General features: G+C 39.1%; 2 protein-coding genes and 2 pseudogenes across 11 annotated transcripts in view; 3 read left to right on the top strand and 1 right to left on the bottom strand.

Moving 5' to 3' along the window:
• The window catches only part of LOC145462469 (uncharacterized), a 249,957-nt gene that overhangs the window by 151,305 nt on the left and 79,148 nt on the right, over positions 1-19,504 (top strand). The gene's annotated exons all lie outside the window — the stretch shown is intronic.
• LOC145462464 (synaptonemal complex protein 2-like) overlaps positions 1-19,504 on the top strand; it is a 151,846-nt gene that overhangs the window by 59,373 nt on the left and 72,969 nt on the right. For all 9 annotated transcript variants that reach the window (XR_014041196.1, XR_014041195.1, XM_081445998.1 and 6 more), the window contains exons 6-7: positions 5,722-5,807; positions 17,722-17,810. Coding sequence is in view for 7 of the 9 variants with exons in the window: in XM_081445998.1 (XP_081302124.1) it covers positions 5,722-5,807; positions 17,722-17,810 (175 nt within the window). In the remaining 2 variants the exon portion in view is untranslated. The remainder of the gene's footprint in view (positions 1-5,721; positions 5,808-17,721; positions 17,811-19,504) is intronic.
• Positions 3,978-5,643, top strand: LOC145463632 (uncharacterized; annotated as a pseudogene).
• Positions 9,039-13,745, bottom strand: LOC145463627 (uncharacterized; annotated as a pseudogene). The gene is made up of 4 exons (XR_014041351.1): positions 13,442-13,745; positions 13,219-13,283; positions 11,161-11,213; positions 9,039-10,961 (listed from the first exon to the last, which is right to left on the bottom strand). The product of XR_014041351.1 is annotated as an uncharacterized LOC145463627 (transcript).

The following is a 19,504-nucleotide window of genomic DNA, read 5'->3' as shown; positions in this document are numbered from 1 at the left end:
AGATGACGAGCACCAAGATCCAAAAGAAGCTGGCAAAACATTGAATCTCCGTGAGTTCATCCACAGTATGGAGATCGTGAAAGCAGCAAGGCTGGACTCTGCAGCTGACTGCCTATTGCCAGCTGATTCGTGATGCCAACAAAGTCAAGCGGCTGGAGTTCGCACAACGCGTTTTGGAGAGTGGTGACACTCCACAACATGATTTTTAGTGACGAGTGCTCGATTTCCCTTCAGTCGTATTGTCGTACATGCTTCAGGATGGCGGACGAACCTACCAAGCGAAAGCTGAGACCGAAACATCCTCTCAACGTTCATGTCTGGGGGGAATTAGCTGCCATGGTGCCACTAAGATTTGCATCTTTGATGGCATCATGGATGCTGATCTCTTCTGCAATGTACTAGAGATGACGCTCGTCCCATTTGTCAGAAACAAACTTCCTGACCACCGGCTCATGCAAGATAACGATCCCAAACACACGTCCAGGCGAGCACAAGCCTTCTTTGAGATGGAAAGCATTAACTGGTGGCGTACCCCTTCGGAAAGTCCTGACCTCAACCTGATCGAAGACTTGTGGCATGAACTTAAGTTCTACTTGGAATCTAAAGGCAAGCCACACAACAAGCAAGAGCTGGGAGATGCATAAAGAAGTTCTGGGAGAGGAAAGTCACGCCGGAGAAGTGTGCAAAAGATATGGATTTAGATTGGAAATGTATTTGAATATACTTGTTATTATCGTATCATTATGTTTCAAAAGATGCCGCGACAGTAGACATTTTAGAAAAATGACCTGTTAAACATACAATGTAAATAGAGTAAATGAAGGAATGAAAAGAACGAATAGTTTACCTTTGTCTCCTGTTCTTATTTCTTGCGCGACCTTACAGGGAAAACTGTTAACTACAAGTCCTGCATAACACTAAGCGTAACACTGTAGTGTTAAATTCGTACTTAGGCCATTTCGCGCACAGCAAAATTTTTTTTTGGTTTACATATAACATTGACAAGGGAGGCAACTCTTTGCCCAAACATTTTGAATGCAATCCGAATATTGGCTTGAATCTCTAAATTTCTTTGCTTCCACGAAATCAAACACACAAAACAAAGTCAAAATATTTTTCTATAACTTGGCCGAATTTGTTTTCGAATACTTACATGACAGTTGGAGAATTTTAGCATCTTTAGCACAGTTTTTTCTGAGATCGCTTTTCGCAACATGATTGTACCGCTGAACCAGTGCTAATCGCGTCATCTAGAGTGCGCTCAAGCTCCCCTCCCTCTTCCACACATGCTTTTTTGACTAGACAAATCTTTACAAAATCCTTTCCCAGCTTCCTATATTAAACACAGAATTCAGGTTTCTTCAGATCAGGCGACTTCGAACTCATGAGAAAAACTGCGAACTGGGGGAGGGGTTTGTGAAGATTTGTCTTTCTCACGCTACTTCCAGCGTAAATGACGTAATGTGCATTTGAAAGTCAGCCAAATGCATGGGGCTGGGACCAAAAAACAACGTACGCAATTTACACGAGCGTTTGACAGCCAAGAAATCATGGTTATTGAAGCTTTCAGTGCGTTAAACAAACTCGTGTTTATCGAAATATCGGAGTACTGAAGTTAATCTGTGAAAACGAAAGAACCATTTCTGATACTCTCTTGGACAAAAACATGTGCACTGATTTGAAGTGCCCCGGGGAAGTTCCTGGTTTGAGAGAAAAACAGGGATAATTTTCTACAAAGTTAATATCTGACAGCTACACTGATCAAAATGGGCTTATATTTTGTCTCTTCTGGAATGAAACTACATTCAAAGTCTTCACTCGCGGTAAGTTTTACTTGTAATTCTCATTCTTTGTGTTCGTGACTGAACTCCAGTTAGGGAGTGCGTTGAAAACCTTTTGTATATTTCGCGAACGTTATATGACGGGTAGATCGAATAGATCGTATGAAGAATTGTTGTGTCTTTCTAATGCGAAATTTCGTGCACCAATTTAGTGAAATGATGCCTGTCATCGTGAAATTTTGTTTCGTACCGAAAATTCGACGAAATAGCGTTCTTTGTTCAAGGGAAATTTCGCTCAAAAGGCCTCAAATTGTCACTCGAACTTTCGTGTGCACTTTCCTGGAAAGTTTGCGTGAACAAAGAACGAAATTCATGCATTTTGCTTGCGTTACTTTTGCACAATACTGTAGTTCTTTAAAAACGTTTAAAACAGATCTAAAAAGTAAAATTGTCTCTAAATTTTCGACCGCCTTTTGCGGTCTTCAGATTGATGATTTTGCACTATTCACAGAATTTTAACAGGCTGGGACGTTATTGTTCGTTGCCCCCTAGGGAGGCAACCAGTGACGTGTAAACCCTTGGGAAGGGTGCTCTTTCATTTACGGAGTTTTTGTCTAAGAAAGAGTGCAAGGATTCCAGAAACAGTCTTTTGTTCTTGCCGCTCACACCTGTTTAAAGACAATTTAGAGACAATTTTACTTTTTAGATCTGTTTTAAACGTTTTTAAAGAACTATTAATGAGTAGTCAGTTGTTTTATATATTTATTCTCAGTAAGTTTTGAAGTAGATGGCTGATAAAAAATAGTAGGCACCCCCCACCCCTTGTCCCTGAGAGATTTTTGAAATCTAGAGTCTCACAAATGCCATTTCCAGCATTTTCATGAAAGAAAACTAATGGAATGTTCCTGTTTTGACAAGAAACCGGAAATTACTAATAGCTGTGAAGTGCCCGGATATTCTGCAGTTAAACTTCAACTAAACCCAGAGTAGTTCTACTAACTTGCAGCAAACAACGACTTCTGTTTTTTCCTGCAGTGCTACTGGGCAAAGATCATTCTGGTTCAATGACTCTCTTGAAATGCTAATTAATCATATCAAGTTGTCTTGTGCCCAAAAAACCACACTTTTAGCAAACCTTGTGGTTGAAGTTTTAAAATGTTAAACACTTACCTTTGGGTGTCTTAGAAAGAATGGTGATAAAATTATCCAGCAAACCTTGTCTTCGCTTTGCAGCCATATTATAAATGCATGTGGCTTTTCAGTCACATGCAATGTCACACTGAAATGTTATGTGACAGCAGAGAGGAGTCCTGGTAACTACTTGGTATGCAGCATGGACTCTATGATATATTGAGAAACCTACTTTGTCATTACTTTTCGTGGAAGAAAAGCCTGCAATTCGGAAATAAGGTGCTTTACTTTTCACATTTCTACCAAGGAAATGAATATGTGGTCAGACTTGTTCGGTATCTAAACTTTCGGTGTCATTTCGTTAGTGAAGTAGTTGGCAATTTTCGTAAGAGTAGCTGGCGATATTCGCCGGCTGCCGGCTACTAATGACAGCCTTGCTTTTATATGGCAGTTGATGACTGCATACTGTGTTCTCTGGCATGAATTAACAAACAAATACATGAATCCAAATTTATCTTGTGTAAGTTACATGACAGTTTTTCATCAGTATATCGATTAGTTGTGAAAAGTTGCGAAAATTGCATAAATGCTGGCGAACTGCAGTTAAGTGTCTTGCAAAATTTTCGTTAACTTATCAAAAATTCAAAGAAATATTGTCCCTTGTTATGGCAAATTATCGCTTTACAGGCCGCGAAATTTCAATGGAACATTCGAGCGAACTTTCATCAAAAAATCACAGGAGCAAAGAATGAAATGCGCGCATTTCGCTTGCATTACTTTTGCACAATACTGTATTATCATCGTGAAATACAGGCGAAGCTATAACAATGGCCATCTGCCCAATCATTGTTTATATTATTACTGTTCTTACTTAATGCACACTCTCATGCACAATGTGGTGTGTGAATTTGCGTGCACAGTAAGGATGCGCAGAAACAATTAGCACAAACGTCCTTAAACAGGGATACAGCAACTTGGAAATCCTGGAATTTTTAAAACCTTCAGGGAATAACGATAAGTGTGTCAACGCTGAAAAGACAACTTCAAACCTTAGGCTTGTCATGACATCCCCCTAATATACCTCCTGATGAGCTAAAGCGCATCATAGAGAGAGAGTTCGGTGGTAGTGGCTGCTTCATTGGCTACTGCAGGTTATGGGCCAGACTGAGAAGGAAAGGATATATGGTAAAGAGAATAACAGTCATGAAACTTTTTAGAGAGATTGATCCAGAGGGAGTTGAGGGCAGAAAAAAGGAAGAGACTTCGCCCGAAGAATACACCATGCAAAAGCGCCCAACTTTGTCTGGCACATCAATTGCTAGGACAAACTGGAACCTCATGGATTCTGTGTGCATGGAGCCATCAATGGATTTTCAAGGTGGCTAATTTGGCTTGAGGGTGGTCCCACAAATAACAACCCTGGAGTTATCACTAAATTTTATCTTGATGCTATGAAACAAGTTGGTGGTTTACCGGGAAAAGTGGGATCAGATGACGGAACTGAGAACAGCATGGCTGCTGCAGTACCTACATCTATCAGGTTAAGCCACAGTGATGAAGATGTGGGTCTTGGGTGTTTTCTCACTGGCAGGTCCACAGCAAACCAGAGAATTGAAGCCTCTTGGTCACATTTAGCTAAGGATGCTCCTGGTTGGTGGATTAATTTTTTTAAAGATCTGCATGACTTGTTTCTATTTATTGACTCAGATCCAGTTCATGTTGACTGCCTTCAATTTTGCTTTGTGCCTTTTCTAAGGAATGAGCTATATCAAGTGGCAGAATTGTGGAATCAACACAGAATATCATCAAGCAAATTTAGAAACAGCAGTGGTCCTTGGGGATGACCTGATTGCATGTTTTTTCTTCGTCACCTTTACAATACAGATGACTACAAAATGGGTGTAGATGAGGATGTCATTCAGGAGTTCTATGATCACTCCACAATGTACCCACTTGACTACAGTGACGATTTCAAGGAATTTGCTTTCACTGCTATGAATGGACATAACCTTCCATAGCCACAGGATGTTAGCTCTGCTCTTGATCTCTACATGAAACTCCTTAAAGAGGTGGAAAAGTTAACATAATTTTTCTCAAAGTATATCCTTTGAACGTGTTCTTCCACAGTTTTGTAACCAGGAACCAAAGCTACTGCCATAAATATTCCAAATTGTACCTTTATGTTTAACTTGTCAATAAGCAATATTCAAAACGGAGGGTAGGTGCCAATTGACAGCAAAGCAGGCAATGAGCAAGTGTGGGCAAAATGCAAATAAAGGGGGTAACCATGGCACCCCCTTCAAGCAAGGCAAATGCTAACCAGCGGGAGAGCAATGGGCAACAGTGCAGCAATTAACGCTCCCTGTTGAAAAAGAAAGCAGGCACAAAACAAAAAACAAGAACCCAAAAAACCAGGCTGCCAAGCAATAAGCAAATACGCTAATGGAAGCAAGAGGCAAAAATTAGCAGATGCAACTAAATTAAATGACACGCACCAAACTATTCCACCAATGATTTGGCTGTGTGAGTTATAAGATCAGGTGCACTAGACATCCTCCCACACAATGGGATGACAGTAAGCGATGATGTCATTATGTTATCGCTTAACAATCAGAAAAAGAACTCAACCTGATGTGTAAAACTGATAAGAAAACTAGAAATTATATTATTTAAATTTAATTTTAATTTAATGGCCAAAACAAAAGCTGTACATAGTCGACTGTATCCTAGAAATGCAGATGTAACCATAGTGATATATATTTTCAGCATATATTTATTGTATATTATATATGTTTATTTCCTATGAAAGGCAAGGATAAATTGGTTTCAATTGTTCCAGTGCTGCTTCATGACATCATTGTGAATGTGGAAAGAGGCATTCCTTTGAGAATTGAGGTAAAATATCATATTGCCACTAGTATATGTGACCCTCCATGCGAAAACACGTCTTATGAAACATGGCAATTTGGGTGAAACCGGGTTTCAAAAGGGTTTCCAAAGGGTTTCAAACTCAAAAAACCGGGTTTCCAAAGTGTTTCTAAAGAGTTTTCAAAGGGTTTCTAAAGAGTTTCAAAGGGTTTCCAAAGGGTTTCCAAGGGGTTTCTAATGAGTTTCCAAAGCGTTTCCATAGGGTTTGAAACTCCTTGAAACCCCTTGAAACTGGGTTTTTAAAGGCTTTTCAAAGGGATTTTGAAAGCATTAGCAACGGGTTTCAAAAGAGTTACCAAAGGGTTTTTTATTGTTTTTAAGGCAATCCAAACGGGTTTCCTATCCTATGAAAGTTTGAAACCCCTTGACGAAACATTGCATGTAACATAGTGTGATAGAGCATCTTGAGTATTAGATTATACCTGCAACGTGTTCTTTGAGCTAAGTTTATTAATTTTCATTGTTAATTGTTTCCCAGTTAGCATGGGCTTAAAAACTTTTCTGTTTTAAAAAAACGTACTGAGATTGACACAATGAACTGTTCACTCCTGCAAAAACCTTTCATGGAGTATCCACGGCCGTTGACCACGAGCACATCGCGTCACAATTAATTTATGGCAACGAGATGTTTTGTACCATGCTGTTTTGATGTTCACTGAAACGCTCCTCTGTCAAACTGACGAAACTGCTTCTTAGATGTGTAAGTACTAAAACGAGGAACCACCCAAAACGACCCAAAATGACCCAAAACGACCCACAACCATCCACAATGACCCACAACCATCCACAACGAACCCAAAATGATCCAAAACGACCCACAGCGAACCAAAATATTCCAAAACGACCAAAAATGCCTCTGATAGTTAACACTGTCTTGTTTGACTAAACTCATCCCCAGGGCTCCCCGATGTTAAGATATCGATTTCGAAACATTTTGTGACAAGTTTGCCATGTTTAAATGCTGAATGAGCGAAAGTAAATCGATATTAAGTCGAAACATCATCGGATCTTCCTTGTCAATCTTCGTCAATCTTCGGAAATTTTCGAAAAAATTCGGAAAATGTTCGGAGACATTCGTACGACCTTCGGACAACATTTTGCAAATCTTTTGAAATCTTCGGAAAATCTTCAAAAACATCGTAATTAGTAGGTTTTTGTTATAATAAACAGAATATTACATGGTTGCTTGGAGATATGAAATTTATCTCTGCTAAAGACTTCATATCTTGGTGCTGAAGGAGTTCTTTTTAAAGGGGCTGACGTTGACGATCCTGACTGCAAGCAGGCCCTCGACATTTCATAATGTAATAATAAATTAAATATGAGACATACTCATCCTTCTAATTTACTTTATTGATTTACCGAACAAGTGCCTATTCCTACTTAAAAATATATTTCTCTGAATGCATTTCGTTCTCGAGGAGAATGTGCTTAATGTAATTACCTAAACCAGGATGACTAAAACAGGTGGAGCTCACTGACTTCGACACTGTTAAGGCACAAGTGTCTCTCCCTTTACATCAAAAACTATCAAGACCCACAGTTCTTAACGATAACCTATCTCTGAATATATTTCCTTATCGAAGAGAAAGTGCTTAATGTAATTACCAAAACAGGTGAAGCTCACTGACTTCGTCACTGTTAAGGCACAAGTGTCTCTCCCTTTACATAAAAAACTATCAAGACCCACAGTTCTTAACGATAACCTATCTCTGAATATATTTCCTTATCGAAGAGAAAGTGCTTAATGTAATTACCAAAACAGGTGAAGCTCACTGACTTCGTCACTGTTAAGGCACAAGTGTCTCTCCCTTTACATCAAAAATTTATCAAGACCCGCAATTATAAAACGATAACCTAACATATATTTGAGTTCATTTCCTTATCGAATAGAAAGTGCTTAATGTAATTACCAAAACAGGTGAAGCTCACTTACTTCGATACTGTTAAGGCACAAGTGTCTCTCCCTTTACATCAAAAATTTATCAAGACCCACAATTATAAAACGATAACCTAACATATATTTGAGTTCATTTCCTTATCGAATAGAAAGTGCTTAATGTAATTACCAAAACAGGTGAAGCTCACTGACTTCGACACTGTTAAGGCACTAGTGTCTCTCCCTTTATATCGAAAACTTTTCAAGACCCACAATTATAAAACAATAACCTGACATATCTCTGAATGTATTTCCTTATCGAATAGAAAGTGCTTAATGTAATTACCAAAACAGGTGAAGCTCACTGACTTTGACACTGTGAAGGCACAAGTGTCTCTCCCTTTACATATAAAAAACTATAACAAAACAAGAACAACTACTATAAAAAGATTTCCTAACATATCTCTGAATGCATTTCAATGTTGAGGCGACATAGCGTAATATAATTACCAAAACAGGTGATGCTCACTGACTTCGACACTGTTAAGGCACGAGTTAATGTTATCATGTTCGAAAATACCACACTAAGTTACTTTTCATCATGTTCAACTTGTAACCCTTTCGCTACAAAGCTGTTGTGGCTCCCTTCAGGTAAGAATGTAAGTGTTCTTGCTGGCACGGTTATGGCAGAGAATGAGAAATGCTGATCAAACTGTTTGAGACACTTTGTGAGATAATGGAGATACACATTCCCCGCGTATTTCACAACCTCTCCTGTCTTCTTGTCCGTCTGTTCACGAATTCCAACCGTCTTGACCAACACGATGTCAGCCTGGTGAGATGCAACCCTGCACTGTTCACACCTTTGCACGTTTTTTGGACAAAGTTTATGGTCATTTCTACAAACTAGCTCGTACTGCTGCCCAGAAATTCTGTCTGGATCCAGTAATTGCTGGTTTGAAGCGTCCTTTGGTTTTACCTAAACAATGAAACACAAAGAAAAACAAAAATAAAAGACATTGAGAGCATCAATAATGGAATGAGTTACCTTAGCTCCACAATATAACTGTTGCAATATTTCAATAAATGTATGTGACTGTAGTTATTAAAATTTCGCTTTTATTTTATTAATCAAGTTGATAAAACAAAACACGGTCGACTGAGACACATTGATGTTTTCTCCAGTTTCAACAACCTGTAAAACTCGGAATTTGGTCAGTTTTCACAGAATCACACTTTAACTTGACAGCGTTACTAACTTTATGATTGTTTTCTATCTAAAGGGGTACTATCAATAGCATTACGTTTTTATGTCGTATCTAAATATTTACCGTCCATTCGGCTTCTTTGCCAACTTTAGAGATGACCAACGGTGAAACAGCTACCTTCTTGCAAGCTGGGGGTGAAATGTGGTCCGTAAATAATTCCGGTTCAGGTAAATGCGTTCTTCTTTTCATTGCATTTGGAGTCGCTTTCAGACCAGCAGACTTCGCCTTGACGTAGGTGTCATATGAGCGTGGTACAAAGGCTCTGAAAGCTTCCAGATGTTGAGCCTGCCTTGCTGGGTCCCATCTGTTCCACGTTACGGGATCTACTTGAAAACGGTCATATCCGGCAGCAAGATGGTACTTTCCGAGACCTTGTATAGCCCTCTCTTGTTCCAAGTAGAGGTCCTCTGCCCACGTGAGCAGTTGGGAAGTAACGGCTGCCACCTCTTTAGGGACATCCTCTTCGGCCATTCTCTTCTTTTGAAGCTTGTGCTTTAATTCGAGCCCATTTGTGTAAAATCTGCCTTCAATGCTCAGACTTTCCCTTGCTGAGAGAACGAGGCAATCTTTGAACAGCTTCGATCGGCTGCTGTTGAACCAATGATGGAAACCAGGGGCTATTTCTTTCCCACACAGGCTTTAAACTTTCCAGTTTAGCGTCAAAATCGCATTTGTCCTCAGCGTCTGCTAAACCATTCTGTAGAAGAACATCATCTTGCGTTCCGTATATATCAGCCATCACCCTCGACTGAGACTGTTGGTTACACCCAAGAGATTTGAACTTTTGGAGATCGTGCTCTTGCATGTGCTGAGTGCACCAAAGCTTCTTGGCATCTGTAAAAATGTCACATAGTCCTTGTGATAGTGCTTTATCTAAGTCGTGGCCAATCTTTTTAATTCTGAGCAGCTCTGGCTTCTTAATCACAAGCTCGCCAGCAAATCTTCGATAACATTTCCTGGTTTTGCGAAAGTGCCAAAAGCTGGGCCCAGGGAACTCTGGGTTTTTACCATTCAAATTAGTGAGGGCTTCATTTGTGTAAGTCGTGTCAGTGAGCCACAGCCCTTCGACAAGTTCGAATGTTGTGTCCACATGGAGTATCGCATTGCCATTTACGCAGAAGCGGTGTAAGTCAGTGATCATGTTGGGGAGACTATTGAAAGCAATGTAACTTTCTTTCGTGAATGTTACACTTTGGAGGAGAGAAACGGTTTGTAGGCAGGAAATCATCTCCTCTGCTTAACTTTTGAGTTTTTTCTTGCCACTGGAACAAGTTGAAGTTTCTTTCGCCTTTAACGATAGCTTTCTGTTGTCAACTAACTTGGGACCAGATATAACTTTGCTAACCGTACCAGCTCCCTTTCTGGCAATGGAATTATAAACTTGCTCCGTCGATAATCCCTTTTCTAGCATATTATCGACCTTGGCGAAAAGACGGATCCTTCCTGTAGTATTGACTACTGGTGGGTTTGGTGGCATTTCCGTGCCGAGGAAGCTTAAAGTGTTGTTCCACCCCATCTGCCCATTTATACATTACAACATAAAAGGGCCTTGGTTCTTTTTCTGTATAAGCTTTAACTGTGGTAATCGATCGAGAGAAATCAGGATTGTGCTTACTTGTGTGGTACTCCCGTCTAAGCTCATATATTTCGTCTTCTGGAACGTTTTGTCTCTTGTATCCTTTCGAAGTTCTGATGTTGACGTACCATTCGCCATTTTCATCCTTGTGGGATGTGCGCGACCCCTCCGCGTTGTACATATAGAACTTTGTAGCGGAGCTTTTGGAGATATATGACCCATTGTCATCTGCTTTGGCAGATGATATCGGAATCTCTCTCATATCCAGTGTGAACATCTTGTTCTCTCGTATTCCGGAAGGCTTCTGTTTGAGGTTGAAGTCTTCGGGATTTTGTAGCAGGATATTAAGAATGCTTTGGTGATCTCCTTCCAGATTTTCTATAGTTTCCTTTTTCTCCCTGTGGAAAGATATTAATCTATATTAATGTATCGAATATTGATCGATATTAATGTACCTGTCAAATTCTCTGTTCGACGTAAAAGCGTTTTTTAAGGGTAATTTCTTTAAAGACATATGATGCAGAAGTAACAATGATAAAATGAATACTGAAAAGAAACTATAAACTACATGCAAGTTGTATTGATGTTGTCACTCACCCAGAACAAGATGAGAGAATACTCTCCGGTCTACTTTTGGGCTCTTGACAATCCTAAGACAAGATATAACAGAATAATGTTTCTCTTAAGGAATCATGTTTTCAGCAAGTATACAGAACAAACGAGTCTGGGATAGGGTAGGGATAGGGGTAGGAATGGAGATTTTTGGTGTCTAGTCTTATAGGGATGCAAAATAGAAAACGGGAAGCGGAGGGGTCCCAGCGGCACACCAGAAACCGAACACGTATATAAAAAAAACCTCTTACTTCCTGGGAAATGTCAAATGACTATTTTTTTCCTTGTGAATCGTGATTTCCATAGTAGCCGTGAACCGTGATTTTCTAAAACACTTTCTCTTATTTTCCGTGAAATGTCAATATGATATTTTTCGTGAATTGTGAAAGGGCCGTGTTATTTTCAGTGAAACGTGATCTATACCCCCCGTTTACCACCCTCTCAAAATTTTCCTGTTAAGTGTAATGACAGTTTGCGCCTTGAAAAGCGAATTCTTAATTTTCAAAATAACATTGAGAACCACATGCATTAAATAGCGCAGTCTTCCAAGGCTTCTCTTGAGCTTTCAAACTATTTGACTTGTTCCGCCTGCAAGAGATTAAATTTAATTTGCATATTGTAGCCGCGAAAAGTGATGGGTGTGAAGTTAATTTGACAGCCCGCCTGCTTATCGCTTGTTCAAATAATTCCTCAAATGACTGGATACGCATGTGAATTTCACAATAAATTGACATGACCCTAGCAAACTGTTTCCCGGTCAGTGCTTCCTCAAAATCGAAAGAAACAGTCTGTATCTTGTGCGTGGAAGGTGTTTCGAACCCGAGTTATCGCCGAAAGCTTTTATTAAAACGGGCCTCACCAAGTCGCCAGCTTGCGTGAACTGAGAATTTTTCGTTGGTGCGAGGCTGGACAGAGAAAGCTGATTGACTAAATTGTCTGTGAAAACTGTGCTCGTTGAATTTACTTGAAGCCAAGCTTTGTTAGACCCGCGTTTATAGCTTCTCTTACATCTCAACCCATTGCGGTCCCTCGCCGACCAGAAAACTGGTCAGTAAAAAATGGTGTGCTGCAAGCGAGAAAAGTCCGTTTTCTGCCAGATTACCTAACTACTGGAAACGGGCTTTCTAAACCCTGTTTGTTCTTATTTCAGATCACAGCACGATAACGCCCTCTGGTTGCTGTTTCGTAAAGTGGACTCAATTTTTTAACGAAAAAAAACTGTTTCCCTCAGCAGTACTTAGAATTTTGGCTATAATTTCCGTTACGCTCAGATCAGAAAGATAACTCTCATTGAGCAGAGGTCCCATTTAGCACCTATGTTTACCACACAAATTCTGTGCGACATGTGCGACCTTTGTGTCATGAGTAGACATGTGGTCAAGGAAACTGTACTGGTGTTCTGCCCCAAAGCAGGCCATATCTTCCATGCCAAATGACTTAAATGGGAATTGGTAAAAAAACTCCAATCAAAAAATTTAAATGGAAAAAAATTAAATCAAACCTGAAACACCGGGATCATTTATCATCCATCATTAGTTTCGCAATGGTGCAAAGACGCCTGGTGTGCAGACTTCTAAGGTCCAAATTAGTCAGCTTGTTTCTTAAGCTGATGAAATGTTGCTTTTAGAGCTCGGAGTTGCTGTTTGAAGTAATCATTGGTACAAACTGTACATGACACGGAATCGAGAACGAAGATATTTCGCAAATGTGCGCCCCCTCGACCCCCCTATGGCAGAATGCTGCGACATCATGGAAAAAGTGCGACCTTTGCCCTATTAAATTAAACTGTGGCACAACCAGATATTTAACGGTATAAAATTTGTCCCTTGCTAAAATGACCAGCCGTACAAAATGGATAAAACGATTTCTGAGGTTTAGCTTCCAGTTGCTTATATCAAATAAACGTAACTTCATGGCTGGCTTTGAGTCGGTGAAAATCCATGCGTCTCCCGCAGTGAAAATGGAAGCAATAGCACCTTCATATTCTTGCCCTTACAATCACACAAACAACATTTGAGAATTTCCCTACAAATGAAGTTTTACCTTATGAACAGCATCTCTTTCCTCCAGCTTTGGTGGCCTTGCTGACGATAGATACTGTGGAAGATCTGCAAATACATAAGGGAAGCATGTTTATTTATTGTAATTTGCAAAATTGTACTCTGTGAAATCTCTACTTTGCTAAGTGAAAAATCTGTACTTTGCGAAGTGAAAAATTTCATTGATGATTATAGTAAAGATTATAGTTCTAGCCCAAGTCACTCACCATTTTCTGTGTCAGATGAATCAGATGAAATAAGAAGTAGAAATGAATGAAGCAGGCCATGAGAGGGCTGTTTATCAGCATCAAAGGAGTAGAATTGGCTTTTCTTAAATAAAGTTCTATTTAGCTCAAAGTTACAAAAAAGGTAACAAGCTACAGAGCGGTCATATGAAAACACAGACATAAAGTATCCATACTTGAGGTATGTTCTTGGTCTTCCTGCAAGGCCGCCATCATCAACTACGCATGCATGCGTGGCAATGATTGGATCTGTATTTTCTCCCAAACTGTAATTGTAACGCAACATTTCGTCACGTGGAGTCACGTGGCTCTTCCCTTTGCCTCAGGAAGTCGTAAAGTCTGAAGTCTCCTCGGGGGACAAGGAGGAGGAGGAAACAGCAGATCACGTGAAAAAACAAATCGCTGGTATGTCTTTGCAGACTCATTTTAAGACAAGGCATTTTCTCAACTAAAATACACTACACTACATTTTCATAGCGTGAATAATTGGAGATACACCCCTCCTCATGCCGACCACCACCCCCCCTCCTGCTTCGAGGCTCACGAAAAAAAATAAGTATAGGAATTCGCTTGACCTCAACAAAATTCCTCCTTGGTTTGTCTTCAGAATACTCCAGGTAAACATCCGAAACCTTCCTAAGTGTTCGGGCTCACATTGGAAAATCTTCGGAAAACTTCGGTTCAACTCCAAAAGTCTTCGAATTGACATCGGAAATTTTCGTTAGCGTTCGGATCAACTTCGAAATTCGTCAGAAGACTTTGGGTCAACTTCGGAAAGAAAAGTAAATAGCAATAGGTTCTCCTAGGGAGTACTGCTCTCGTCCAATCAGAATCCAGTTATTTTGTTTTCCAGTTATTTTATTTTGTCGGGGAGCCCTGGAGATGAGTTTAGTCAACCAAGACAATCCAAGACAGTGTTTAAAAACTATCAAAGGCGTTTTTGGTCGTTTTGGAATATTTTGGCTTGTTGTGGGTCGTTTTGGATCGTTTTGGGTTCGTTGTGGATCGTTTTGGGCCGTTGTGGATAGTTGTGGGTTGTTTTGGGTGGTTCCGCGATTTAGTAGCTACGTTCTTAGATGTTTAAATCTTCTTTGAAAATCGTTTTACATTAACTTGCCATTCGAATGACTTGCGTTTAATACTGTTCATGACATTTTCGCATCCGTTATAGTAACCTTAGCGTCCGTTTAAATGGCAAGCAAAAATTGAATGGAAGTTACAAAGAAGTGTTATTGTTCGAATGGCCACAGAGCATATCTAGTACCAGGATGACTGACACGGAACAATAATTGATAAACAGCTAATAACAGCGAACTAAGAATTTCGTATGAATATTGAACTTTCAGTTTGACAACTGTTAGACCTGTAATTTGACAAGACCGACCTAAATTCAAGTAATCACTTGCTCGCCGTGCATTAGTTTGTTGCATTTGTCTGCTTTTCGTTTTTTAATTTTTTTTTCCTTGCGTTTTTCTCCTTTTCTTACCTTTTTGCTGCAGTGATTGACTTTCTACTGGGCTTACTTCCAGTTCAAAAAAGTCTGAGAAAGCATCATCGAGACGGACAATTTTTAGCCTGCAGTAGCCAAGTGTAGTCACAGGAAATTTTGCTCTGAGTTTTTCATTCAAATTTCTGAGCATTTTCATGTATATTTCAGGCTCCATTGAGCCATTCACTCTGATCAGTGTAGATGATGCTAATTTTGGTCAAAGCTGGTGACGTCAGAAGTGGAACAAAGGTCAAGGCTTGTCATGGGCGGTTACGGTCAGCACGGGAGTCAATGGGTTAATGAAGGGCCAAAATATTAAAAAATGTCAACAAAAAGAACTCAACCTGATGTTTAAAACTGATAGGAAAACAAGAAGTTATATTTATTTCTTTGCCACGCAACAAAATGCCTAGCAGAAACCAAGAAAGTTGAATAGGCAAAATGAGTTAATTATTGACAAAATAAAACCAGATACAACAGAATTTCTGTTCTTGTACTATAGCTGCTAATATTTGAGAAAACATTAGAAAATGAAAGCGAAAGACACATATAAAAGCCAATTTGAAAACAAGATATCAAATAAGATCTTCGCTGCATGACGAAATATTATAGTGCAGTGAAAGAAAGATGAAAGGTGTCAATGAAAAAGTTAATTTGACAAAAACAAGCCAATTATTTTGAGATCAATCGTATTTCAACTGTGTTAAAATCGTGGCCACTTTGTTCTTTTCTCGGCAGTTCTGTAGTAGCTGAATATCTGAACGAAGCGAATAAACTAAACAAACAAATCACGGAGGTCGCCTAATTTAAATATATGCAGAAATCAAGTGCAAGTTGCAAGTTACTGTTCACTTTTAAAACCTAAAATTCCCAAATACAGGGAACCAGTGGAAAGAAATGAAAAAGGAAGTTCCACAACAATAAATTTTCATTTAAGCTGAGGCGAAGAAACCTATTTAAAAGCAAAAAAGTGTTCAAAATTTTGCAGATGTGCTTAGCTTCATGTCAGCATATTCAAAGTAATTCTTCACGGTGAACTTGAGTTTTTGCAGACAACTTTTGCAGTCATGTTATCGGCCGTGGCGTTACCAATCATTCCAAAAGTTAATTCAACTTCAAAGTAATACTGTACATTACTATTTTTGTTTTCTAAAGTCTGGGAAGCTGCTTTAAATCTGCGATCAATCTTCAAAACTTACTTGAAAGTGTACCGATCATGTTTTTTGCAGTGGTTAAAGGAAGAAAAAAATTCTTCACTAGATTGGGTTGAGGACTCTGTACTTCTTGATCTTCCACTCTGAGGTCACCTAGACATTTATTTGTATCTTTCCTCTCTATTTTAAATCCCAAAGCAGTAATTTCTCCATGTTAGGAATGAAAACAAGACCTTTTGAAGTTTGTAGATTTGGCCTGCAACGTGCCATGAGTACAGTTTACCTAAACTTTTTGAGTGTATGATTTTAAGAAGAAAATCTGTCTTTCTACGACCCTTACACAAGGTTGGAAACTTAATTTTCAGACCACTCGCCCGAATGACCCTCAAAATGCACCCGCCTGGACCACTTTTCACTCGCCCAAAGTTAATGGTATGTCTTAACTCCCCAGCCTGGTTCTTTAACCATTTTAGTCATCTTTTATTTTTACTATTTAATAACCATTGAAATCTATTTCGTGTATTCCTTCGTATCTCGGGCAGCTTTCAGGGCTTTTTCGTTCTTTTTCTCTCGTTGACAATTTTAGAAACTCGGGAAATATATTTCCGTATTGTGGCCATGATCAGTTTATTACCGAGAGAAAACACATTGATCAGAGTGCTGGGAAAGTACTGGAAAACAATTTGCTCGCAACATTGTTGAGCATGTAGCAGACCAAGGATTATTACTTCAATGAAAAATTATATTTAAAGACCTTGAACCCCAAGAAAACACAATGGAGGCGCTTACTTTATATTTCAGTCAAATAGCCTTTTATTGATGAATCTTCATGAGATCCCTACAGTTTGCCGGTAAACATGTCTGTTCTTCTCAGGTGCGGTCCTTGGGTGCCATGTCTACCTGATCATGGATGGCACAATAGTGACCAGCAGTATCACTTTGTACATGTACATGCGTTATGTAATTATCACTAGGAGGAAGCCATATTTGTCTATTTACGAAGCCCAATGTTGCCTTACAGCACCAATTTATTAGACAATTCGGAAGATAAAACTTTGTAAAATAGAAATGGTAAGTTTATGTTCAGGGATTTTCTTGGCAAAATGGAATGTGAGAAACAGTGTTTATTGTGCAATTTAAATAATTTCTTGGCAACAAAAATTGTACTCGCCAAACGGGCGAGTGATTGATGATTTGCATTTGCCTGACACTTTTGATACTCGCCTGGGCAAGCGGGCGAGTGCTAATGTCCAACCCTGCCTATGGCAGTGTAAAAATTGTGCTCAAAACATCCATTGTGATTTGTGTATATGTCCTCAAGAACAATAGAACAATGAGAGAACCAAAAAGTCTTCAGAAAGGGCTGGAAAGGCAATTGTCCTCAAGTGCTATTTTTTGGGCAGTTGTGGGCAGCACAGGAAGTTTGGGGTGGTTTTTGCATGCGCGGTTACAGGCGGCAGCGGCATCAATGGGTTAAACGGCATTTCAACCCATGATCTCTGTGATGTTGAAGAGTGCTCTACCAATTGAGCTACTGACTTAAGCCAGTTGTCAGCAAAAATCAGTCTTAACAAAGCAACCTCAACAATTCTCTTGGTATCATTATTTTTTTCTTTCAGGCTGTGAAACTAACAAATATGATTCTTGGGGATGTAGTAAATGATGAAGTGGATTCAACAGATGTTGTCAGCTTGGCATTTAAAGAATTGTATGTACACTGTACAATAGCAAGTGAGAAACAGAAAGCAATGGTTATGTTGACTCAGAATACTCTAGAGTGCTTCCTGTCTTTTGGTAATGCCATCAAAGCTAACCCAGTGGTATTGGCAGATATCTAAATTTAGTGTACATTTGAACAAATTTACTTGACGTCCAAATTGGTTACCATGGCAAACCTAACAAGAAGTAAACGTGTTCCCCATTTTGAGACAAACAAGTAAACTAAATTTTCTTTTTGCTCCATTTTCGATTTGCTATATTTTCATCAAGTTCACAAGACATACATTTCTTCCATGTTAGTAAAATCTTTTGAGGTATTCAGAGACAACTTAAATTTTTGAAAAATTTAGGTGGTTCTGAACACCATCTACAGAATTTTAAAAATCACTTAACATTTGTTGTTTTTCTCAATTTAATTAATAAAAAAATACATCAAAATTAAGAAACTTTTCCTTAGTAGTGTTACATTATTTATCAATGTCAAAAGCTTGAAAGTAGGGTATATTAATTTAACCATGTTAGATGGTGCCATAACAATCAAATGTGACATGAAACATACGTCTTATTTTGTTAATTGATAACATATTTGTCAAGTTTTTACTGTGTTCATTGTGACCATCACCAAGAGCCACCATGCCCATTTTATACATTTATTTCTCAAATGAATCAAAGGCTCCTTGGAGCTTCCTCATGGTATGTCTTAACGTTTCGATTAAGTTGTGTCCTTCGCTTCTCTAGCAACTGTGAGTGTCGACTGACTTGGAATGCAATTGATTGAGTTTCTGTAGAATAATAAGGACTCCTGATCGAATCATGTAACATATTTTTAGAAAATAATACAAGTCTTTGGTATACCTTTGAAGAAAATGGTAATGTTTTTTTTATGCCTTAGTTTGTTTCATTAAGTAAATATAGTAGCTCAATCAGGTTTCTATTAAAGATTTGGTAAAATCTTCAGACATATTTTAAAGATAACCATCAAGATTATCAAAAACTTTGAACAGCGTGTGAACATTGTGGATTCCCTGGTTGATAGCGGAGCTCCAACCCACTAAGCAGAGCCCCATACTCATATAGAAAAGAAAAGCAAACACGTAAATTGATTTTCTCATGGTTGTCATGGCTAGTGGTATTGCTCATGGGCGCATATGCATGACGACAGCAATGATGGCGACGGTGGAGTTGCCTAAGAGGGCGGCCATGCTCCAGCTAATAGGTTGAAAGAGACATTCAGCCTTGGTTTATAATGTCCTTTTTTGATATTGGACATCCATGTTATGGTCAATTGACACCTGTCAAAACAAGGTATATTACGTGACGATATCATGGGCTCAAGTTTAGAGCTTATCGAGGTTGCATTGTCTTTTTTAAGTTGACTGCTGACCAAGAGCTGGTTTTCCAGTGGATCGCGGGCTCATGTCAGATTAACTTGTAAATGGGGCTGGGTTGTTTGGAAGGCGGTTAACGCTAACCCTGGATTAAAAGTTAACCAAAGTATAAGTTTTTCTTGTTACAAATGTTTTTCACTGCTTTTGTGTTGTGTAGTTTCAAACTCAAAACAGAAGGGTAAACAATATATGGAAAACCTCACTGCAAAGTTACAAAACTCAGATCAAAACTTTCGCATATCCTGGGTTAGCTTAATTGGGCTTTGAACAAACCGGCCCAGGAGCTCCGCCTTTA

The sequence above is a fragment of the Orbicella franksi genome, chromosome 12, assembly GCF_964199315.1.
Source record: "Orbicella franksi chromosome 12, jaOrbFran1.1, whole genome shotgun sequence".
In the NCBI taxonomy this organism is placed as follows: Eukaryota; Metazoa; Cnidaria; class Anthozoa; order Scleractinia; family Merulinidae; genus Orbicella; species Orbicella franksi.
Note: the sequence above shows the minus strand (reverse complement) of the source record. Positions and strands in the feature narration are given on the sequence as shown.